This window comes from Heteronotia binoei, chromosome 1 (assembly GCF_032191835.1).
Source record: "Heteronotia binoei isolate CCM8104 ecotype False Entrance Well chromosome 1, APGP_CSIRO_Hbin_v1, whole genome shotgun sequence".
Lineage (NCBI taxonomy): Eukaryota > Metazoa > Chordata > Lepidosauria > Squamata > Gekkonidae > Heteronotia > Heteronotia binoei.
This window is the reverse complement of record NC_083223.1, coordinates 14,291,612-14,316,635: the sequence shown is the minus strand read 5'-3', so window position 1 is coordinate 14,316,635 and position 25,024 is coordinate 14,291,612. Positions and strand designations below refer to the sequence as shown.

Here is a 25,024-nt window from a genome sequence, read left to right as displayed (position 1 = left end):
ACGAGGCATCAGGGTGAAGTGAGCCTGGCCCCCACACCGAGTCCGAGACCTCTACCACCAGCCCAAAGGGACCCCCCGTGGCGAGGTCCGATGGTCACCGGAGGGGAGGGGCCAGGAGGGAAGGCGGGGTGTGACACAGGAGATCACAGAGAGAATTCTGAAGGCTGCCTGAGAACCCCCCAAACGTGGCTGCTGGCAGCCATAACCGCCACTAGGAGAAGAGGGACAAGATACCAGTGGACCGCTGATAGAAGGCAGTGATGGGAAGGGAGAGGGAGGAGGAGACGGCGGGCGGCCCACTGACCAAGCGTACCAGAGAGGGAAAGAGGCAGCCACAAAACGAGCGTGATAAGGAAAAGAGGTGGTATCAGGCAAGCAAACGAGGGAAAGATACCAAGGCAGAAGCAGTGGGAGGATGAGCGATAGAGACAGAGGTGGCAAAGGATATGAGCAAGATGGGGGAAAGAGGCAATCCACCCTGAGTCCATCATGGGAAAGGGCGGGATATAAATCTACTAAAATAAATAAACGGTGATGAAACATGTAGCAAGAAGCAAGGAGGAGGTGGCAGGTGAGGGGCAAACAGCAGCAGAAGGCAAAATAAATATGAAGAAACGGAGACTTGCAGGGGTAGGAGGGATTCCCCCATCCCGTTGTATTTCTCAGGGGTCCCGTTCATATCTCGTAGGTTCTAAGCAGGAACTCCTCTGCATATTAGGCCACACACCCCACTCCGATGCAGCCAATCCTCCAAGAGCTTCCAGGGCTCTTAGTACAGGGGCTACCGTAAGCTCCAAAAGGATTGGCTACAACAGGGGGATGTGGCCTAATATGCAAAAGAGTTCCTGCTACAAAAAAATGTCCTGGTTCTAAGAGTGTGCAAGACGCTGACTGTTAAGTCAGGTGAGCTTCTGGTCAAAGCAAAATGCTGGATGTTAGAGGTACACCTGCGAAAATGATAGGACGAACCACAAACTTTCTTGATTCAAGGGATTAGTCTTTTTATTGTCTTATTTTTTTAACTCTCTGTGCTTCTTCTCGTGCGCTTTAAAGATGCGCAGCCCGGAAAATGTGAATTCGCACTCTTTGCATTTGTAAACCTTCTTATAAGTAGAACGCTCCTGATCAGCTAAACGCTTCTTCTTCTTGTGAGTCTGGGTGTGCTTTCGCAGAGCACGCTCATCTAGGGTAGAAAACTCGCATTTGTCGCACTGCAGCCTTAAATGCACGGTCAAATGTTTCTTTAAGTGGCTAGACGTACGGAAAGTGTGACCGCAATGCCGACATTTGTACGGTCTCTCACCCGTGTGTATGCGAAAGTGAACCTTCAAGTTTTCCTTTTTGACAGTCAAGTAGCTGCACTTTTCGCACTTGTAAATCTTGACGGGCGAGGGGGGTTTCTTCGGATTTTGGCTGCTGTGCGGGACGTGAACATTCCCATGCGACGCCATGTGCTGCTTAAAAGACTGCCAGGTGTTGGCCGAATAGTCGCAGCTGCTGCAGTCGAACCTCGATGCCAGATGCACCGATGCGTGGCGATTCAGATGACTAGAGGTCCGAAACGTCTTCTGGCACACGGCGCAAGTGTACGGCTTTTCGCCCGTGTGAATCCTTGTGTGAATCTTCAGGTTGTCCGACGAATAGGTAGAATAAGCGCAGTGCTCACACTTGCGGGAACGTGCCCCGCTCTCCCGGCTTCTGTTCGGTTCTCCCCCGTCCGTTTGTTTCCCGGATCTCTCGCGCCTTAAAGTAGAGGGGCGAAGTCTACTTTTGCCCCCCGGCCCCTTGTCTTTGCAGGTCTCCTCATGTTGTTTCAGGTCCTCTGAAGTGCTGCCTATGAAAAGGCACCAGCTGCACCGGCGGTGGTCCTGCACGTGCAGGAAGCTGTGTCGCTTTAAGTGGCTGGAGTTTCGGAATGACTTCCCGCACTCCTGGCACTTGAACGGCTTTTTGCCGGTGTGGGTAGCAAAATGGACGCGCAGGTTGCTGAATGAAGACGTCACGTAAGCGCACTGCAGGCACTTGAACAGCTTTAGAGCCGGCTGACCGGCAGGCTGCGCTTCAGGCAACTTGGCTTCCTCCCCAGATCGTTGGTCGGTGCAAGTTACGTTCTTGCCCGGCTGAACTTGCCCGTGAACGGCCCGGTGGTGCACCAAGTGCTCTTTTTTGTGAAACACCAAGCCGCACCGATCACAACTATACATGCATCGGGAATAGTCAGATTCTTCCTCCGCCGAGTTGTCTGGGCTATTCGTTTTCCCTTCTCGCGAGCCGTCTGCCTTTTTGTCCGCTCTTCCTTGGGTCCTGCACTTTTGGACATTCGTTGAAGGCGCATCACAATTCTTTTCTTGCATGTGGCATTTGTTGTGAGACTGCAGACATGCCTGGGTATGAAACACAATGTTGCACTTGTCACAACTATAGGTCTTTGGAGGACACACACCTTTCTCCCGAGCGACACGCAAACGGCTGCTTTTTTGCTCCCTGTGGTGTGCAGTTGTGTGTCTCTTCAAGCCACTCGCGCTTGCGAACCCCCTCCGGCAGACAGCACACAAATACGGCTTGGCTCCCGTATGGAGGTCGCAGTGCTTGACCATGCTGTTAGCACGAAGAGAAAGAAACGGGCAGAAGTTACACTGGTATAGCTCGTGGCCAGCATGCCAGTACAAATGATTCAGAAAATACAAATGGTCATCGGAGACATATTCACACTGAGGACACTGATATGGTGGTCCGTCGTCGTGTTCTTTCTCATGTTGTGAAAAATCTTTTGGATCTGAGCAAACAAAGGAACATAGTTTACAACAGAAGCTTTCTGAAGGCTCAGGCACCTTCGTTTTGCTAAAGAATTTCTCATTTTGTTTCTCTTCCACAGCCAGTTTCTCCTCGTCCCTATCTTCTCCGCGATTGCTTTGATCTGTCCTTCCCTTCTTCAGGGCCTTTCTTTGCTTTATAAACTTACGGCAGTGTTCAGAAGAAATGAAGGACGAGCTCTGGATAATGTTGTGATTATTTTTATTCTTCTGCATGGTACACACGTGTGTTTTTAAACGAGCCGAAGGTGTAGCTTTAAAATTACACAGCAAGCACGTCCAACTGTCTGTTATTTTTGCATGCTTCTTTGTGGAGGTCAGTGAAGCCCCGTCGTTGCGTTTCTTGCATGGCAGCAACACTTCTTTTAGGTTCTTCATCAGCAACTGTTGATCACTCTCTACATTTTCGTTAGTGTCTTTCATGTTTTCTTCCACGTCGTGCCTCTCTTGACAGTCAGCCGCTTTGGGTGGGACAAAGTTTCCAGCACCATCTGGCTCAGGATTAGTGCGATCATCCCGCGTTAGATTTTCAGCATTTCCTGAAAAATCTCCAGGAACGCAATCGCCACTGACAATTGGCGAGGCACTCTGTCGGTTTTGATCAGCGACATTTGGATACTCAACATTTAGATACTCTCCCGACTTGTTATTCCAGCAAGTTTCTTTATTGAGTTCACTGCCCTTTCTAGGGCTCTTGGTGGTATTGTTGTATCCAGACTCCAGAGGGCCAGTACCTTGAGAGAGAAAAGAAAAAGACAACCAGAGAACACAGATTTATATATTCCACATAATAGTCTCTTAGAATCTGTCTCGTCTCCTCATCCCACTCTCACCTTTACCTAGGCCAAATACCATTTGGATCTTTTTTAAAAACAGCCCTCAGGCTTATTTTCAGGGCTTTTTTTGTAGCACGATCTCCTTTGCATATTAGGCCACGCATCCCTGATGTAGCCAATCCTCCAAGAGCTTACAAAGCTCTTCTTACAGGGCCTACTGTAAGCTCCAGGAAGATTGGCTACATCGGGGGGGGGGGGGGGGGCGTGGCCTAATATGCAAAGGAGCTTCTGCTAGAATTCCATCCCTGGGCCACACACCCCTGATGTAGCCAATCCTCCAAGAGCTTACAGGGCTCTTCTTACAGGGCCTACTGAAAGCTCTAAGAGGATTGGCTACATCAAGGAGGTGTGGCCTAATATGCAAAGGAGTTCCTGCTACAAAAAAAAGCCCTGCTTATTTTAACGTTGGATTTGTCTTTGGACCCACTGGATATATTTTATGTTGTCTCCTTCCTTCCTATCTGCCTCCTTCCCCCTCTCAAGCATCTGATGTTCATGTCTCACAGCTCTCAAACATCTGATGCTTATTCTATGTGGCTCTTATATTTAGCAACTTTTGGCCACCCCTGGTCTGGGAGGAACTGGAACATGCTGGAATTATGCCCGTAAAGTATGCTGCCATTCCGATACAATACATTTCTAAAATATATATATTTTCCCCCCATGGACCTCAATTTTATTGGAGGATATACTCCACAAAGAATGTCTCTTCTTCTAGCTGGCGACCTCTATGTAGTACACTAGGGAACTGGCGCTTTGCAGTGTGCTACAGCCCCACAGAAGGGTGATCTTCAGCAGCCTAACCAGACTGATTGCTCTTCAGGCTTCTGTCATTTGAACGGTTGAGTGTGCTAATGTTACTTGCTAATCACGTGTGAACGCAGAGTCTCATCAAGTTGCGGCTGACTCATGGCAGCCTCAGAGGGTTTTCAAGGGAACATAAGAGAAGCCCTGTTGGATCAGGCCAGTGGCCCATCCAGTCCAACACTCTGTGTCACATAAGAACAGAAGAGAAGCCATGTTGGATCAGGCCAGTGGCCCATCCAGTCCAACACTCTGTGTCACATAAGAACAGAAGAGAAGCCATGTTGGATCAGGCCAGTGGCCCATCCAGTCCAACACTCTGTGTCACATAAGAACAGAAGAGAAGCCATGTTGGATCAGGCCAGTGGCCCATCCAGTCCAACACTCTGTGTCACATAAGAACAGAAGAGAAGCCATGTTGGATCAGGCCAGTGGCCCATCCAGTCCAGCACTCTGCGTCACATAAGAACATAAGAGAAGCCCTGTTGGATCAGGCCAGTGGCCCATCCAGTCCAACACTCTGCGTCACATAAGAACATAAGAGAAGCCCTGTTGGATCAGGCCAGTGGACCATCCAGTCCAACACTCTGCATCACATAAGAACAGAAGAGAAGCCATGTTGGGTCAGGCCAGTGGCCCATCCAGTCCAACACTCTGCGTCACATAAGAACATAAGAGAAGCCATGTTGGATCAGGCCAAAGGCCCATCCAGTCCAACACTCTGTGTCACATAAGAACAGAAGAGAAGCCATGTTGGGTTAGGCCAGTGGCCCATCCAGTCCAACACTCTGTGTCACATAAGAACATAAGAGAAGCCATGTTGGATCAGGCCAGTAGCCCATCCAGTCCAACATTCTGTGTCACATAAGAACAGAAGAAAAGCCATGTTGGGTCAGGTCAGTGGCCCATCCAGTCCAACACTCTGTGTCACACAGTGGCCAAAAAACCAGGTGCCATCAGGAGGTCCATCAGTGGGGCCAGGACACTAGAAGCCCTCCCAGTTGTCCCCCCCCCCCACTCAAGTACCAAGAATACAGAGCATCACTGCCACAGACTACATCAAGGTGTGGCTACATCAAGGAGGTGTGAGTTCCATCAATACCCACAGTGGATATTAGCCACTGATGGACCTCTGCTCCGTATGTTTATCCAGTCCCCTCTTAAAACTGTCTATGCTTGCAGCCTGCCAGTCTGGTGTAGTGGTTAAGTGTGTGTTAAGTGGGTTAAGTGTCTGGGAGAACTGGGTTTGGTTCCCCGCTCCTCCACTTGCACCTGCTGGAATGGCCTTGGGTCAGCCATAGGTCTCTTCTCTGGGAGAACCGGGTTTGATTCCCCCACTCCTCCATAGCTCTGGCTGACCCAAGGCCAGAGTCAGCCTTGAAAGGGCAGCTGCTGTGAGAGCCCTCTCCAGCCCCACCCACCTCACAGGGTGTCTGTTGTGGGGGAGGAAGGGAAAGGAGATTGTGAGCCGCTCTGAGACTCTGAGATTCGGAGTGGAGGGCGGGCTATAAATCCAATCTCATCATCTTCTCCTCCTGTGGCAGTGAATTCCATGTGTCAATTATCATGCCAATAAAGGTTATTGCATTGTGTTATGTGTTAATCACCCTTTGGGTGAAGTACTTCCTTTTATCCGTCCTAATCCGACTGCTGAGCAAACAAACTTGTTGCAAGGGAAGAGACATTCAGTGGCAGCATGCCATCTCATGCCTGTGTTAGCAACCCTGGACTTCCTTGGTGGTCTCCCATCCAAGCACTAACCTGGGCTGACCCTGCTTAGCTTCTGAGATCTGACCTAGCCCAGTATATCAGATTTAAATTTCCCCTGCTGTGGACTGTAGCTCAGTGTTTCCACATTGTTTGTTGGCTGCTTAAATTCTGCAAAAGGCATTATCGGATGGGCCTCCTCCGCGCTCCAACCAGTGTTCCCTCTGAGTGAGCGTGACCTAGCTCACAGGTTTTTTTAGCCTCCGGCTCACACATTTTTGTCTTAGCTCAGCTGGAAAGGGTCCTGTTAGGTGACAATGAAAAATTGATATCAAAAGTATATAAGTTATTATTGAAATGGTCTACAGAAGAAGAAGTAGTAAAGTCTCAAATGGTCAAATGGGCAATTAATGTGAATAGAGAAATACAAATGGAAACATGGGAGCACCTCTGGAAGAACTCAATGAAGATATCAACTTGTCAAAGCATTAAGGAGAACTGTTTTAAAATGATGTATAGGTGGTATATGACTCCGAAAAAATTGGCTAAGATAAGTAAGAAAATGTCGGATAGATGTTGGAAATGTAAAGAACATGAAGGTTCTTTCTTCCATATGTGGTGGACATGTGAAAAAGCGAAAGAATTCTGGAAGATGATACAACAAGAAATCACCAAAATTTTGGGTTATGATTTTAAGAAAATTGCAGAGACGTTTTTACTTGGATTACAATTAGAAAAATACCCAAAAGAAGATAGGACTTTAATTTGGTACCTGTTATCAGCTGCTAGGACTTTGTACGCACAGCTTTGGAAGCAAGAAAAAATACCAGAGAAATGGGAATGGACCATGAAAGTTTTATCGTGGTGTGAAATGGACAAATTAACCAGAACACTAAGAGACTATGATCTAGAGATATTCAAAAGGGAGTGGAGAAAATTTAAAGGATACATGGAGAAAACTTGGAAAGTAAAGAAATATTGGACAATTTTTTAGTTGTAAGAATATATATATGGAACCTTGAGCAGTCAGAAGTGCCTTTAGCACGGATTTGAACTTATAACCTCGGGGAAGTCAACATTGGAGGGAGGGGGGATGGAAATGTCATATGGGTTAATGTGAAAAAAGGAAAAAAAAATTAAGAAATAGATAAGTTTTGTAACCATATGCTACCAATAAATTGTTTAAAACGATTTTTGTCTTAGCTCAGGAAACATGGCCCCAGAGCGAAGTGATTTGTGCAGTCGCTGACAGTTTTGTCGCCCGTAGCTCACAACTTTCTTCCGGTAGTTCACCAAATAGAAGTTTTGCTCGCAAGACTCCACAGCTTAGAGGGAACACTGGCTTCGACCCTGACTTATGCAGACTTATCAGCAAAGAATTGGTTTTATTGATATCTGGAAAAGAGTTACCTTCGTAATTAAGACTTCCACCCGGATCCACGGCAGGAAGCTCTGGTAGGCTCTCCTGAACGCGTTTGTTTACAACAGGAGCCGCCCCCTGTGAAACCGTTGCTGCCATCTTTATGACACCGTCTTTCGTGTTTCTCCCTCTTTTATTCTGGGTATCCAGAGAGGCCAGCGTCCTTTGGTCACTTCTGCGATCACCCACAAAGTCGCTGATTTTCCTGTCCTCTTTTTCTGTTCTGTTCTGCCTCTTGGGGTCGAAGAAGCTGAAGACCCCGTTCTGATCAGGCTCTGAATGCTCCGCTGTTTTCCGTAATGAAACCGCATTTAAGTCTTCACCTGCATCAGGTACTTCTTCGTCACATCTCTCGTTATTCGGAACTTTGACGGGCGCAGCTCGTTTCCCTGCAGGCTTTGCTCTTTGGGCGCCTTCGTTCGAAAGATCTTTGTTGTCGCCTTCTGCTCCCCCGCCCTCTTTTACAGCCGCAGCTTTCCCAGAACGAAGGCAGCATGGATTCTCCTCTAAGGCTGTTTGTTCTTCGTCTTCGTTTTCCAAAAAATCATCGTCGCTCAACTCAAAGATGATAATTGGTAGGACAATCTCGAACACTTCAGGCTCTGCAGAAGATAACAAAAGCAGTCAGCAGGGTTTTTCCCCTCAAAGAAATGGAAAGCATGCAATGGGGCAGGGGTGTCAAACTAATTTGTTATGAGGGCCAAATCTGACATAAATGAGACCACGCCAGGCCAGGCCATGGGCTTACCTATTCAAGATTCGGTAGCAGAGATATAAACTTTATTATGGACTCAGACAAACACAATTAAAGATTTTTTTTTTAAACCCCTTAAAATAAAACATTAGCACTTGTTGTTCTCAAAGGGGCTTTCTTTGTATTCCTCCCATGGGATCCAGGGAACTGGGCAAGGGAAGCTCTGGCTCTTTCCCTCCCTCCCCGGGGGACCAGGAGGGGGGAGGAGCCTCAGCCAATGGAGAAAACAGAGGCTTTGCTCTGTAGCAGCTGTGTTACTGAGCAAGCCTGGCAAAGCAAGCTGTGAGGAAGGAGGAAGCAAGAGAGAGGGAGAAGGAAGCAGACGACAGCCAGTTGCTCGGGGGCCTGATAGGACCCCTCTGGAGGCCTGGTTTGGCCCCCGGGCGACATGTTTGACACCCCTGCAACGGGGCATGTATGAGCTGTTATTTTTCATATTGGTTTTTTACGTCATTACATATGCTAAACCCATTCTTGCCAAGTATAGCTATATATCCACAGTATTCCAAGGCATTTCTCTTTTAGAATAGCGTATCAGAATAATGGTTTATGTACTGACATACTCAAATAAGGGATATGGGCTGTTTATCTCATTACGTGTACTAAACCCATCTTCCACTATATTTTAATGTATTCTTTTTTTTTTCCTAATGGCAAACTACAATGATGTTTATAATGTATGTTACGTGTTAAGAAAGTAAATTGGATGGACAGGAACACCTCTTGGAAAGACAGGCCCTCCGTTTAACCCAGACTTACTTGCAAGCGATAGAGCAATTAACAGACCGCATTTATTGCCTTATCACACTCTCACCACCATCCTCCCATTCTGACATGTCGCTGTTTTATTGGTTTCCCATGCAAATGCTATCCAGACCAAATGTTCTTTCAGTTTGTTAATTTCACTATGTCAGATGTTTCAGAGTTGGGAGGGAGGGAGCAAGGGAGGAAAACAGATGTGTGAGGGAGAGAGGGAGAGGTGGAAAGAAAGCAACTTTAACTTTAAATGCATTTTTTCCCAATCTGCTGGCTGGGCTGTCTTGGAGGAGTGATTTAAAGAGAGAAATGCCTTCTCCAAGCCAGCTGATGGGGTGGTGGGGGTTTCGAGATCCACACAATACGTGTGAAAGAGCCCACAGCTGCAGTTTGGCCACCCCTGGTTTAGCTCCGCGTTCCCGGGGCCGGACATGAGGCAAGCAGTTAAACCGATCGGTGCTGAAGGGTTGTGGGTATATAAGATCTAAGCATCTCACGCCGTTGATCTTGAGATAAAGGAGAAGGTGGAAAGCAGGAGTTCCCGGATGTTGAAGAAGATGATGTTCACCCTAAGGATGAGTGAGCTGCCCCACCACCAGGGCTTTTCTTGTGGCAGGAACTCCTTTGCAGATTAGGCCACACACCCCTGATGTAACCAATCCTCCAAGAGCTTACAGGGCTCTTCGGACAGGGCCTACTGTAAGCTCCAGGAGGACTGGCTACATCAGGGGCGTGTGGCCTAATAGGCAAAGGAGTTCATGCTAAAATTCCACCCCTGTAGCCAATCCTCCAAGAGCTTACAGGGCTCTTCGTACAGGGCCAACTGTAAGCTCCAGGAGGATTGGTTACATCAGGGGGTTGTGGCCTAATAGGCAAAGGAGTTCATGCTAAAATTCCACCCCTGTAGCCAATCCTCCAAGAGCTTACAGGGCTCTTCGTACAGGGCCAACTGTAAGCTCCAGGAGGATTGGCTACATCAGGGGTGTGTGGCCTAATATGCAAAGGAGCTCCTGCTAAAATTCCACCCCTGTAGCCAATCCTCCAAGAGCTTACAGGGCTCTTCATACAGGGCCTACTAGAAGCTCCAGGAGGATTGGCTACATCAGGGGGTTGTGGCCTAATAGGCAAAGGAGTTGCTGCTAAAATCCCACCCCTGTAGCCAATCCTCCAAGAGCTTACAGGGCTCTTCGGACAGGGCCTACTGTAAGCTCCAGGAGGACTGGCTACATCAGGGGCGTGTGGCCTAATAGGCAAAGGAGTTCATGCTAAAATTCCACCCCTGTAGCCAATCCTCCAAGAGCTTACAGGGCTCTTCGTACAGGGCCAACTGTAAGCTCCAGGAGGATTGGCTACATCAGGGGGTTGTGGCCTAATAGGCAAAGGAGTTCCTGCTAAAATTCCACCCCTGTAGCCAATCCTCCAAGAGCTTACAGGGCTCTTCGTACAGGGCCTACTGTAAGCTCCAGGAGGATTGGCTACATCAGGGGGTTGTGGCCTAATAGGCAAAGGAGTTCATGCTAAAATTCCACCCCTGTAGCCAATCCTCCAAGAGCTTACAGGGCTCTTCGTACAGGGCCAACTGTAAGCTCCAGGAGGATTGGCTACATCAGGGGTGTGTGGCCTAATATGCAAAGGAGCTCCTGCTAAAATTCCACCCCTGTAGCCAATCCTCCAAGAGCTTACAGGGCTCTTCATACAGGGCCTACTAGAAGCTCCAGGAGGATTGGCTACATCAGGGGGTTGTGGCCTAATAGGCAAAGGAGTTGCTGCTAAAATTCCACCCCTGTAGCCAATCCTCCAAGAGCTTACAGGGCTCTTCGTACAGGGCCTACTGTAAGCTCCAGGAGGATTGGCTACATTAGGGGGTTGTGGCCTAATAGGCAAAGGAGTTCCTGCTAAAATTCCACCCCTGTAGCCAATCCTCCAAGAGCTTACAGGGCTCTTCGGACAGGGCCTTCTGTAAGCTCCAGGAGGATTGGCTACATCAGGGGCGTGTGGCCTAATAGGCAAAGGAGTTCCTGCTAAAATTCCTCCCCTGTAGCCAATCCTCCAAGAGCTTACAGGGCTCTTCGGACAGGGCCTACTGTAAGCTCCAGGAGGATTGGCTACATCAGGGGCGTGTGGCCTAATAGGCAAAGGAGTTCCTGCTAAAATTCCACCCCTGTAGCCAATCCTCCAAGAGCTTACAGGGCTCTTCGGACAGGGCCTACTGTAAGCTCCAGGAGGATTGGCTACATCAGGGGCGTGTGGCCTAATAGGCAAAGGAGTTCCTGCTAAAATTCCACCCCTGTAGCCAATCCTCCAAGAGCTTACAGGGCTCTTCGGACAGGGCCAACTGTAAGCTCCAGGAGGATTGGCTACATCAGGGGTGTGTGGCCTAATATGCAAAGGAGCTCCTGCTAAAATTCCACCCCTGTAGCCAATCCTCCAAGAGCTTACAGGGCTCTTCATACAGGGCCTACTAGAAGCTCCAGGAGGATTGGCTACATCAGGGGGTTGTGCCCTAATAGGCAAAGGAGTTGCTGCTAAAATTCCACCCCTGTAGCCAATCCTCCAAGAGCTTACAGGGCTCTTCGTACAGGGCCTACTGTAAGCTCCAGGAGGATTGGCTACATCAGGGGGTTGTGGCCTAATAGGCAAAGGAGTTCCTGCTAAAATTCCACCCCTGTAGCCAATCCTCCAAGAGCTTACAGGGCTCTTCGGACAGGGCCTACTGTAAGCTCCAGGAGGATTGGCTACATCAGGGGCGTGTGGCCTAATAGGCAAAGGAGTTCCTGCTAAAATTCCACCCCTGTAGCCAATCCTCCAAGAGCTTACAGGGCTCTTCGGACAGGGCCTACTGTAAGCTCCAGGAGGATTGGCTACATCAGGGGCGTGTGGCCTAATAGGCAAAGGAGTTCCTGCTAAAATTCCACCCCTGTAGCCAATCCTCCAAGAGCTTACAGGGCTCTTCGGACAGGGCCTACTGTAAGCTCCAGGAGGATTGGCTACATCAGGGGCGTGTGGCCTAATAGGCAAAGGAGTTCCTGCTAAAATTCCACCCCTGTAGCCAATCCTCCAAGAGCTTACAGGGCTCTTCGGACAGGGCCTACTGTAAGCTCCAGGAGGATTGGCTACATCAGGGGGTTGTGGCCTAATAGGCAAAGGAGTTCCTGCTGAAATCCCACCCCTGTAGCCAATCCTCCAAGAGCTTACAGGGCTCTTCGTACAGGGCCTACTGTAAGCTCCAGGAGGATTGGCTACATTAGGGGGTTGTGGCCTAATAGGCAAAGGAGTTCCTGCTAAAATTCCACCCCTGTAGCCAATCCTCCAAGAGCTTACAGGGCTCTTCGTACAGGGCCCACTGTAAGCTCCAGGAGGATTGGCTACATCAGGGGCGTGTGGCCTAATAGGCAAAGGAGCTTCTGCTAAAATTCCACCCCTGTAGCCAATCCTCCAAGAGCTTACAGGGCTCTTCGTACAGGGCCTACTGTAAGCTCCAGGAGGACTGGCTACATCAGGGGCGTGTGGCCTAATAGGCAAAGGAGCTCCTGCTAAAATTCCACCCCTGTAGCCAATCCTCCAAGAGCTTACAGGGCTCTTCTTACAGGGCCTACTATAAGCTCTCGGGGGATTGGCTACATCAGGGGTGTGTGGCCTAATCTGCAAAGGAGTTCCTTCCACAAAAAACAGTCCTGCCCACTACTATGGCATCTCACAGGAAGGAGCAATGCCTGTCTGACTGGTAGGGTGGGGAGTTACAGACCTCCAAGGTCACTAGTCCAACCCCTGCATAATGCAGGAAATTCACAAATATCTCCCCCCACCCCCAACAACACACACATACCTGTTCCATGCCCAGAAAGTGGCAAAAAAACCTCCAGGATCCCTGGCCAACCTGGCCTAGAGAAAAACTGCTTCTTGACCCCGAAGTGGCTACCAGCTTTTTATATAATAAAATCCCTCCGGCCAAATCAGGATGTTACGCTGCCCCACCCTCACCTTTTCCTGCAGCTCATAGCAGGATACCCAGACAAGTGGAAAACTTACATATTTCTACTAGACTAGGGGTGGCCAAACTGTGGCTCAGGAGCCACGTGTGGCTCTTTCACACATATTGTGTGGCTCTCAAAGTCCCCACCACCCCATTGGCCAACTTGGAGAAAGCATTTCTCTTTTTAAATCGCTTTTACAAGCCAAGCCAGCCAGCAGCTTGGAGAATGCATCTAAAGTTATAATGGCTTTCTTTCCACCTCTCCCTCCCCCATTCATTTTTCTCCCTCCCTCCCTGCCTTCAAACATCCGACATTCATGTCTTGCGGCTCTCAAATATCTGACATTTATGTGGCTCTTGCATTAAGCAAGTTTGGTCACCCCTGTACAAGACCAATCTTCACAGATTTATCGATGAACGGAACAACTTGCCTTCTGTTTACCTGCCACCCATTCAGTTTCTATTACTGCTTACATTACTCCCTGGAGACAGGGAGAATCAAACAAAACAAGTCGATTTAACTGGGCCTGAAGCACACACACATTTACAGCTGAAAACCTTCGAAAGCTTACAGTCACAAATACCGCACAAGATACACTTAACTTTCTTTTTTCTTCTGAGAGGAACTGCGCCCAAACTCTGCCAACTACAAATTCACTGAAGTCCAAACTGGACTTCCTGCCTCATCTGGATACTTCTTAATCCCTCAAAACCCAGTCTCTGGTCAACTCTGCACAGCTGGTTAGCAGTTAAACTGTTTTTTCCTCCTAACATTCCAGTCTTCCTTCCGCCTCCACTCATAGGTGGACTGGCTACAGCCAGAGGAAGACGATGAAGATATTGGATTTATATCCCACCCTCCACTCCGAAGAGTCTCAGAGCGGCTCACAATCTCCTTTCCCTTCCTCCCCCACAACAGACACCCTGTGAGGTAGATGAAGATATTGGATTTATATCCCGCCCTCCACTCCGAAGAGTCTCAGAGCGGCTCACAATCTCCTTTCCCTTCCTCCCCCACAACAGACACCCTGTGAGGTAGATGAAGATATTGGATTTATATCCCGCCCTCCACTCCGAAGAGTCTCAGAGCGGCTCACAATCTCCTTTCCCTTTCCCCCCCACAACAGACACCCTGTGAGGTAGATGAAGATATTGGATTTATATCCCGCCCTCCACTCCGAAGAGTCTCAGAGCGGCTCACAATCTCCTTTCCCTTCCTCCCCCACAACAGAGACACCCTGTGAGGTAGATGAAGATATTGGATTTATATCCCGCCCTCCACTCCGAAGAGTCTCAGAGCGGCTCACAATCTCCTTTCCCTTTCCCCCCCACAACAGACACCCTGTGAGGTAGATGAAGATATTGGATTTATATCCCGCCCTCCACTCCGAAGAGTCTCAGAGCGGCTCACAATCTCCTTTCCCTTCCTCCCCCACAACAGAGACACCCTGTGAGGTAGATGAAGATATTGGATTTATATCCCGCCCTCCACTCCGAAGAGTCTCAGAGCGGCTCACAATCTCCTTTCCCTTCCTCCCCCACAACAGACACCCTGTGAGGTAGATGAAGATATTGGATTTATATCCCGCCCTCCACTCCGAAGAGTCTCAGAGCGGCTCACAATCTCCTTTCCCTTCCTCCCCCACAACAGACACCCTGCGAGGTGGATGGGGCTGAGAGACCTCTCACAGCAGCTGCCCTTTGAAGGACAACTCTGCCAGAGTTATGGCTGACCCAAGGCCCATTCCGGCAGCTGCAAGTGGAGGAGTGGGAGTCAAACCTGGTTCTCCCGGATAAGAGTCCATGCGCTTAACCACTACACCAAACTGGCTCTCCCTTGTCCATCACAGGGACTTCATTATACAGATAAACACGGACCCCTTCTAGATGCTGAGGGCTACAAATGTGACCCTCAGTATAGCAAAGAAACTCCATGTACAGAAACTCCAAGCCTGCAGGCAAAGACACACGCCAATATGCATCTTTGATGGCTATCAGAAACCCACAAGGTGTTCCACTAGCAAAACTCCCACTATAGAGGGTCTCTTTGTGAGGAAATGCCTCCTCCTCCTCATACATGAGAATCGAGGGTCTTAGCTATAAAAATTGGTCCGAGTGGCTTTCGTTTAGCTTGATGAAAGAGAGAGAACTCCAGCTTTGGGTTGAAGGCTTCGATCACGAGAAGATGGTGGGCTTTTTAATTCAGGGCTTGGGAGACAGAAAGAATCCATTCAGGGGACAGAAATGAAGATGAAAAGCCTTGGCTAATGGTCTGAAATACTCACCTCCTGTCCAGTAACACCTGAAAGACTAATAAAATTTGTGATAGGGCACAAGCTTTCTAGTGCCACTGCTCACTTCTTCAGGTATAGCTAGAAATCCCTTTGTAAGATAACGAAGGGAGCTAATCACCGCTAATATCAAAGGGAGATTAGAAAAAGAGACTGAATTGAAATCGATAAGGAAGCTCAAGACAATGCCTCCCGGACTTAATCTAGACCCTGGTTTTCTGTCTCATCGCCAATGCTGATTTCTCCACACCTACTACCCCCCTCTGCATACAACACCACATCCAATCACACCTTTTATTGTTATCAGCCTGTGAATGTCATTGGGCATCTGAAATCATAGAGTTGGAATCATAGAATCATAGAGTTGGAAGGTACCTCTAGGGTCATTTAGTCCAACCCCTGCACAATGCAGGAAACTCACAAACACCTCCCTCCTAAATTCACAGGATTCTCATTGCTGTCAGATGGCCATCTAGCCTGTTTAAAAACCTCCAAGGAAGGAGAACCCACCACCTCCCGAGGAAGTCTGTTCCGAGGAAGACAGGTGGCTAGGTTCTGTTCCCAGGTTTATAAAGAAAGCAAAAAGCGAGACAAATAGGTCAAACTGTAAATCTTTTAACAAATTTTAAAATGACTTTTTAAAATGGTTTAAAGGGTTAAATAATATTTTAATTTTTTTCTGTTATAACCCTCAAGTCATCAAATTTTAACATGCAGATTCTTTGTGAGACTTTTTATAAGGTACTTTTAAGGATGTTCTAGATCAGGGGTCCCCAACCCCCGGTCCATGGACTAGCACCAGTCCATGGCCTGTTAGCAACCAGGGCAGCGAGAGAGAGAACGTGACAGCGGCAGAGAGAGAATGAACGGGAGAGCAGCACAGAGAGAGAGGGGGGCAGCGAGAGAGAGAACGGGAGAGCGGCACAGAGAGAAAGGGAGGCAGCCAGAGAGAAAACAGGAGAGTGGCACAGAGAGGGGGAGCAGCGAGAGAGAGAATGTGAGAGTGGCAGAGAGAGAGAGGGAGAGTGAGAGAGAGAACAGGAGAGCAGCACAGACAGAGAGGGGGCAGTGAGAGAATGTGAGAGTGGCAGAGAGAGGGGAGGGCAGTGAGAGAGAAAATGGGAGAGCAGCACAGAGAGAAAGGGGGGCAGCCAGAGTGAAAACAGGAGAGTGGCACAGAAAGCGGGGCAGCCAGAGAGAGAATGTGAGAGTGGCAGAGAGAGGGGAGGGCAGTGAGAGAGAGAACGGGAGAGCAGCACAGAGAGAGGGGGGGCAGTGAGAGAGAGAACAGGAGAGCAGCACAGAGAGAGGGGGGCAGCAAGAGAGAACGGGAGAGCAGCACAGAGAGAGAGAGAGAGAGAGGGACAGCGAGAGAGAGAACAGGAGAGCAGCACAGACAGAGAGGGGGCAGTGAGAGAATGTGAGAGTGGCAGAGAGAGGGGAGGGCAGTGAGAGAGAAAACGGGAGAGCAGCACAGAGAGAAAGGGGGGCTGCCAGAGAGAACGGGAGAGCAGCACAGAGAGAGAGAGAGAGGGAGAGTGAGAGAGAGAACAGGAGAGCAGCACAGACAGAGAGGGGGCAGTGAGAGAATGTGAGAGTGGCAGAGAGAGGGGAGGGCAGTGAGAGAGAAAATGGGAGAGCAGCACAGAGAGAAAGGGGGGCAGCCAGAGTGAAAACAGGAGAGTGGCACAGAAAGCGGGGCAGCCAGAGAGAGAATGTGAGAGTGGCAGAGAGAGGGGAGGGCAGTGAGAGAGAGAACGGGAGAGCAGCACAGAGAGAGGGGGGCAGCAAGAGAGAACGGGAGAGCAGCACAGAGAGAGAGAGAGAGGGACAGCGAGAGAGAGAACAGGAGAGCAGCACAGAGAGGGGGCAGTGAGAGAATGTGAGAGTGGCAGAGAGAGGGGAGGGCAGTGAGAGAGAAAACGGGAGAGCAGCACAGAGAGAAAGGGGGGCTGCCAGAGAGAAAACAGGAGAGTGGCACAGAGAGGGGGGGCAGCGAGAAAGAGAATGTGAGAGTGGCAGAGAGAGAGAGTGAGAGAGAGAACGGGAGAGCGGCACAGACAGAGAGGGGGCAGTGAGAGAATGTGAGAGTGGCAGAGAGAGGGGAGGGCAGTGAGAGAGAGAACGGGAGAGCAGCCCAGAGAGAGAGCAGCACAGAGAGAGAAGAGAGCAGCACAGAGGGGGGGCAGTGAGGGGGAGAGCGGCAAATAGAGAGGGGCAGCACAAGAGAGTGGGGGGACAGTGAGAGAGTGGCAGCAAAAGAGAGGGGGGGGGGGACAGTGACACAAGAGAGAGGGGAACAGTGAGAGAGCTGCAGCGAGGCAGAAAGCGGGAGAGTGAGAGAGAAACAGCCAGAGAGAGCGCAAGAGAGAGCTGGGGCAGGGCAGGCTGGCCACTGGAGGGAAGAAGGAGTCAAGCCCCGCAGCCCCCACCAAATTTTTTAGCTCCGGGACCCTCCACCCAAAATGTTCTGGCTATGGGTCTGATCCACACTGGCCTGGACCAAACACTAAACCTCCTGGCCTTGCCAACCTCCAGGTGGGACCTGGAGGGTGGCACTCTCCCGGAATTCTACTGCTCCCCCTGGAAAAAACGGCAGGTTTGGAAGGTGGACTCTATGGCAGGTAGCATTATATCCTCTTGAGATAGGGCTGTCAGATCCCTCCTCGCCACCAGCGGGGAATGGGGAGGCAGGGTTGCCAGATCCACATCGGGAAACCTCTGGAGGTTTGGGGAGGACAAGACCTCAGTGGGATACAATGCCATAAATCAAAGACTCCCTTTTCTCCAAAGGAACTGATCTCTGTAGTCTGCAGAGAAGCTGTAATCCCAGGGAATCCCCAGGTCCCACCTGGAGGCTGGCATCCCTATCTGGACACCTCTCCCCTCCCCAAAGCCTCCACCACTAAATCTCCAGGAACTTCGCAACCTGGAGCTGGCAACATTATCCTGTGCCCTTTCTACGTCGGGGCACTTGAAAATGGCTCGCGATGACAAATGAAACCAAAGGCCCAGCGGTGCCTATGGGCATTTATTTCAAGCGAGCCGTGACTCAGGATGGAAGCTGAAAGCGAGATTAACGGTGCCAGCCCCTAAGGCCAGTTTGGTGTAGTGGTTAAGTGTGCGGACTCTTATCTGGGAGAACCGGGTTTGATTCCCCACTCCTCCACTTGCACCTGCTGGAATGGCCTTGGGTCAGCCATAGCTCTGGCAGAAGTTGTCCTTGAAAGGGCAGCTGCTGGGAGAGCCCTCTCAGCCTCACCCACCTCACAGGGTGTTTGTTGTGGGGGAGGAAGGTAAAGGAGATTGTGAGCCGCTCTGAGACTCTTCGGAGTGGAGGGCGGGATATAAATCCAATATCTTCTTCTTCTTCTAAGGCGCTTGGGTTCCATGCGACTGCAGAGCAAAGAACCCGCCCAGCCCCTTTTGCAATCTTGCCCGTGAATGGAAATGCACTCTTGGCACACCTAGAGGCAGCAGCCACACCACCTCCCCCTTCACGGAGTTCGGCACCTTTAAGCCTTAACAAATTTTAGTGTTGCGTAAGCTTTCGAGAAACAGCTCTCTTCGTCAGACGCATGCCACCCATCGAATTTGTGAGTCCTGAACGGTGTCCCCTCTAAGCCGAGTTAGCGTGAACTAGCTCACAGGTTTTTAGCCTTCGGCTCACACGTTTTTGTCTTAGCTCAGGAAGGATGGCCCCAGAGCACCATCATTGATGCAGCAGCTCACAGCTCTAATGTCGGTCGCTCACAAAGTAGAATTTTTGCTCACAAGTCTGCAGCTTAGAGGGAACATTGGTCATGCCACTGGATTATTTTGCTTCCTTTTAAGGCACCTGATTTTAATGCAGCTGCAACTGACTCCAATGCAACTGACTTTAATGCCACTGCCTTTTAAAAAGGTAAAGGTAGTCCCCTGTGCAAGCACCAGTCGTTTTAGACTCTGGGGTGACGTTGCTTTCACAGCAGACTTTTTACGGGGTGGTTTGCCATTGCCTTCCCCAGTCATTTACACTTTCCCCCCAGCAAGCTGGGGACTCATTTTACCGACCTCGGAAGGATGGAAGGCTGAGTCAACCTCCAGCCGGCTACCTGAACCACTAGGATCGACCTCAGGTCATGAGCAGAGGGCTCTGACTGCATTACTGCAGCTTTACCATTCTGCGCCACGGGGCTCTTCTATATCTTCTCCCCCCACAACAGACAGCGTGTGAGGTGGGTGGGGCTCAGAGGACTCCCACAGCGGCTGGCCTTTCACGGCACACTTTTTACGGGGTGGTTTTGCCGTTGCCTTCCCCAGTCATCTACACTTTCCCCCCAGCAAGCTGGGGACTCATTTGACCAACCTCGGAAGGATGGAAGGCTGAGTCGACCTGGAGCCGGCTACCTGAACTCAGCTTCCGCCGGGATCGAACTCAGGTCGTGAGCAGAGCTTAGGGCTGCAGGACTGCAGCCTTTACCACTCTGCGCCACGGGGCTCTTTAACTGACTTTCAGGCCACCGATTTTAATGCAAGGGGTTTAAAAAAGCCCTAGGAGGATGCAATTGGCACCGCAGAGACGCAAGCCTAGCACAAGGGCTTAATTCGAATTAAGACTGATGCTTAATTCGAATTAAGACTGATGCTTAATTCGAATTAAGATTGATGCTTAATTCGAACTAAGATTCCCTCGCTGATACTCCATGGGAACGCCACTCCTGGAGGCTGCGCCAGCTCCCCCTCTCCCCGCACTCACCTCCGGGGCTCAGCGGCGCCCTCCGCTTCTCCTCCATCGCCGCGGCCATGACCAGGCGGCTTCTGTGGCCACGCCTCCCCCCTCCGAACCCGGCTAAATTGCAGGAGGCCGACTGCGCCTGCGCAGTCTCTCCAGAACGGGAAAGGGGGGAAGCGCCCGGAAGAGCCGTAGAGGGGGAAAGGCTAGAGCGGCACGCTTCCGGTTGGGTTTGAGGAGATTGGCCCCTTTTGCTACTCTTCTTCCCAGTGTGCCAGTGTGGTGTAGTGGTTAAGTGTGCGGACTCTTATCTGGGAGAACCGGGTTTGATTCCCCACTCCTCCACTTGCACCTGCTGGCATGGCCTTGGGTCAGCCATAGCTCTGGCAGAGGTTGTCCTTGAAAGGGCAGCTGCTGTGAGAGCCCTCTCAGCCCCACCCACCTCACAGGGTGTTTGTTGTGGGGGAGGAAGGGAAAGGAGATTGTGAGCCGCTCTGAGACTCTTTGGAGTGGAGGGCGGGATATAAATCCAATATCTTCTTCTTCTTCTTCTTCCCCCACCCCGGGGGTTTGGTGGGTTGAGGTTTTGGGGGTTGTGGGAGTCCCACAGCAAAACCCTGGGCTCCCTGCAGGACTCAGCTGGGTGTGCAGGGCTATAAGCATGACGAGCTCATAGGGTTGCCAATCCCCAGTAGGGAACAGGGAGAAACCGTGATGCAATAGCGAAAGTAATATAATCCAAATGCAACAAGTTTGTGCACATTTTTTTTTAAAATAATAATAATGTGATTTTCACAACGTATTTCCGCTGGGCAAGACAATCAACAACAATATTAGACCGATATGCATCTAAGCACACGTACAATATTTTACAGAAATCAATTCCAACAACAAAGTGCTTAGTGCAAAAAGAAAAAAGTTTGTATACAAGTGCCAACATTTGATCCATTAGTCCATGTCCATTTCATGAAAACTCCACAATATCCACCTCTGACGGAGCCTGGATCTGGCTTGTGGCTTGTCGCACCGTTTCCGATCTCTTTATCAAAGAGGGGTGTTCGAGGTTTTTACAAACCTATCATAAGAATATACAGTAGCTCCTACAAGCGCACAAAAGTCCTTTCGAGGGCGAGAGGGGGGAGGGGAGGGAAATGTCAGCTGGGCACTCCATTATTCCCTACGGAGACTGATTCTCATAGGGTACGATGGAGAATTGATACGTGAGTATGGGGGCGGGGTCTGTTTTTTATTTTATTTTATTTTAGATAGAGGCACCACATTTGCAGCATAGCATCTGGTGCCTCTCCCCAAAGCACCCTCCAAGTTTCAAAAGGATTGGACCAGGGGGTCGAATTCTATGAGCCCCCAAAGAAGGTGCCTCTATGTATGAACTGTTACCTTCCATTTCAGTGCATATTTTGAGGAGGGACGCTGGCTCAGTGGTAGAGCATCTGCTTTGGTAAGCAGAAGGTTTCAGATTCAATCCCCAGCATCTCCAATTAAAAAGGGTCCAGGCAAATAGGTATGAAAAAACCAAAGCATGAGACTCTGGAGAGCCGCTGCCAGTATAAGTAGACAATACTGATTTTGATGGACCGAGGGTCTGATTCTGTACAAGCTTCGTATATGTTCATCTGAGGAAGAGTGCATACACATTGAAATAGGGATGCCAGCCTACAGGTGGGACAAAGGGATCCCCAGGAACTTATCTCCACGGTAGAGATAATTCCCCTGGGAAAAAAAACGGATGCTTTGGAGGTTGGGCTCATTGGCATTGTAGCCCACCGAGGTCTCTGCCTTCCCTAGGCTCCATCCCCCATCTTCAGGAGTCTGGCAACCCTAACACGAAAGCTCATACCTTGAATAAAACTGTGTTGGTCTTAAAGGTGCCAATGGACTTTAGCTCGGTTTGACTGCTTCAGACCAACAGGGTTACGCACTTGGAGCTTTTCTTCCCCGTTCGGTTTGAACGTTGCCCCAGTGTCTCTTAACCCTACGGTTTGTTTTCTTTCTGTGCCTCCTCCACCAAACGCCCCTGCCTTGTGGCATCTGAAGTAGCGAGTTCTAGACTAGCATCTGAAGTATCGGGTGAGTCTCAAAAGGGTCTGCCCTTTAGTCTCTGAGGTGCTGTCGGAATCCTGTTTTATTGCGTAGGGCCGACGGCTGCTACAAACAATAAAAAAGGTACAATAAAATGCAGTAAACCTAGATCAAAAACAGTCACAATCACAATTTGGAACATATTGCATAAAAATGGAAAGTCTCCCATAAACTGCTATTGGCTACTAATTAACTTGACTGGCCTATACTGTCCTGGTTAAACCACTAAAGAAGTCCAGGTTTGCTACACAGAGGCAGGCAACGGCAAGCCACCTCCGTGCATCTTGGCTTGAATTTTCTGAGCGTAAGTCAGGAGTGGCCAAACTGTTGCTCAGGAGCCACATACGGCTCTTTTAAACATATTGGGTGGCTCTCAAAGCCCCATCGGCCGGCTTGGAGAATGCATTTAAAGTTGCTTTCTTTCCACCTCTCCCTCCATCCTCTCCCCCTTCTCCCTTCCTTCCTTCCCTTTCCTGTGGCTCTCAAACATCTGATGCTCATGTCTTGGGGCTCTCAAAGATCCGACATTTATTCTATGTGGCTCATACATGAAGCAAGTTCGGCCACCCCTGGCTGTGATACCTGCTGCTCTTAAAAAAGGAAAGCAGACCTGCCCTAGGGAGACATGGAAGTCTGTAGACAAATATGGCCTGCGTAAGTCATTCTAGAATGGCTCTATTGGTTGCCCTCTGTTTCTTCAAACAGCCCCATGTGGAGGAAGCACTACTACAGTCCTTGCTCCAAGGGGTGCTGGGCCATGCTCTATGCCAGGGGTGGCCAACGGTAGCTCTCCAGATGTTTTTTGCCTACAACTCCCATCAGCCCCAGCCATTGGCCATGCTGGCTGGGGCTGATGGGAGTTGTAGGCAAAAAAAAACATCTGGAGAGCTACCGCTGACCACCCCTGCTCTATGCAATCAGTGGGGTCCAAGTTCTTGCTCCCTTCTCCCCTACATCCCTTCTCCCCTATGGTGGTGGAAAGTGCCGTTAAGTTGCAGCCGATTTGTGGCGCGACCCCTGTGGGGTTTTCAAAGCGAGAGATGCAGAGAGGTGGCTTGCCACTGCCTGCCTCGGTGTATCAAACCTGGACTTCTTCAGTGGTTTAACCAGGGCCAAGCCTGCTTAGCTTTCAAGATCTAAAGAGACCGTGCTTGCCTGGGCTACCTAGGGTAGGGCACGTCCCCTCATAGAACAAGAACAAATTTGAACTGGAATAATTCTTGCTTTCATCTCATCATCAAAAAGGGAAAGGTAGTCCCCTGTGCAAGCACTGGGGTGACGTCACGTCATGACGTTTTCCTGGCAGACTTTTATTGCCTTCCCCAGTGTTGCACACACCATCAGTGCCAAAAGTTGAGTCCCTAGCCTAATTTAAGAGACTCAACAGTCAGAAGTCCAAGCGAGTTGATGCAGAGATTCCTTTATTGCCACCAGTGGCAGGAGGAAAAGCACCATTTTTCCTCAGCTTTACTTTACAAAATATAGCACGTTTATTCAATTTTGATAACAAAGCAAGTCTAGTTGATTGGTTACAAAGTTCTTGCCTTTTGCGGTATCTCATTGGTTTAAAGAAACCCGTCTTTCAGGAGATAATTCCTTGGGATTTCTTTGATCTGTTCTCCCAATCTTCTGCCTTCCTGGCATCTAGCATCTGGACGGAACTCTGTGGCTAGGCGTTCCTCTAAGAATGTGCAGATGGCCAAGGGATGTTGTGCAAGTTCTTTGTCTTAGATTTTTGGCTTGGTTCCAGAAAATGTGTCAGTAGGCAAAATCTCTACTGCGTGGGGTGGTTCTGGTTTTCCTTGATGGTAGAATTGCTTACTTTCTCCTAGAAGATGTTTACAGAACATACTCTGATAATATATTCCTGCTAGAGAAAAGGCTTCCTTTTGATATCTAATGTGCTTAGCAAAGATTCTAGTATATTTTTCTTTGTTCACAAAGACCACTATGAGCCTGTGTTATGTATGTTAAGGCAGGTTCTGCAAATCTGTTCTATGATCAGAATTAGTGCAAATCTATCTGGCATTCTGTGTATGTTCTAGTGCAAATCTGAACACTTTCCCTATGAAGAAAGGTTAAAACACTTGGGACTCTTTAGCTTGGAGAAACGTCGACTGCGGGGTGACATGATAGAGGTTTACAAGATTATGCATGGGATGGAGAAAGTAGAGAAAGAAGTACTTTTCTCCCTTTCTCACAATACAAGAACTTGTGGGGATTCAATGAAATTGCTGAGCAGTCAGGTTAAAATGGATAGAAGTACTTCTTCACCCAAAGGGTGATTAACACGTGGAATTCACTGCCACAGGAGGTGGTGGCGGCTACAAGCATAGCCAGCTTCAAGAGGGGGTTAGATAAAAATATAGAGCAGAAGTCCATCAGTGGCTACTAGCCACAGTGTGTGTGTGTGTGTGTGTGTATTTGGCCACTGTGTGACACAGAGTGTTGGACTGGATGGGCCATTGGCCTGATCCAACATGGCTTCTCTTATGTTCTTATGTTCTGAATCTACATTCTATACCAGTCATCTACCCTTTACCCCCAACAAGCTGGGGACCTTGGAAGGATAGAAGGCTGAGTCAACTTTGAGCTGGTTACCTGAACCCAGCTTCCACCAGGATCGAACTCAGGTTGCGAGCAGAGCTTGGACTGCAGCTTACCGCTCTGCACCATGGGGCTAAATTCTCATCTTGCAATTACCAACCCTCAAGTATCACCGGCCTCAGCCATCGATCTGCTCAGGCCCAGTTGTCTTATTTTAAGTATCTTTAAAATACACTTGATACCTGAAATCTAAAGGGCATTTCAAACATCTGTTAGGCAAAGCAGATGGCTTTAAAAATTACCCACTTG

At 49.4% G+C, this 25,024-nt stretch overlaps 1 protein-coding gene across 1 annotated transcript; it reads right to left on the bottom strand.

Annotated features, from left to right (window-relative positions):
• Positions 1 to 976: 976 nt before the first annotated feature.
• On the bottom strand, positions 977 to 20,193 carry LOC132566285 (zinc finger protein 184-like). The gene is made up of 3 exons (XM_060231170.1): positions 20,093 to 20,193; positions 7,571 to 8,182; positions 977 to 3,547 (listed from the first exon to the last, which is right to left on the bottom strand). The coding sequence occupies exons 1-3, from the start codon at positions 20,139 to 20,141 to the stop codon at positions 1,011 to 1,013; spliced, it is 3,198 nt and encodes a 1,065-aa protein (XP_060087153.1). The 5' UTR covers positions 20,142 to 20,193; the 3' UTR covers positions 977 to 1,010.
• Between the last annotated feature and the right edge of the window lie 4,831 nt (positions 20,194 to 25,024).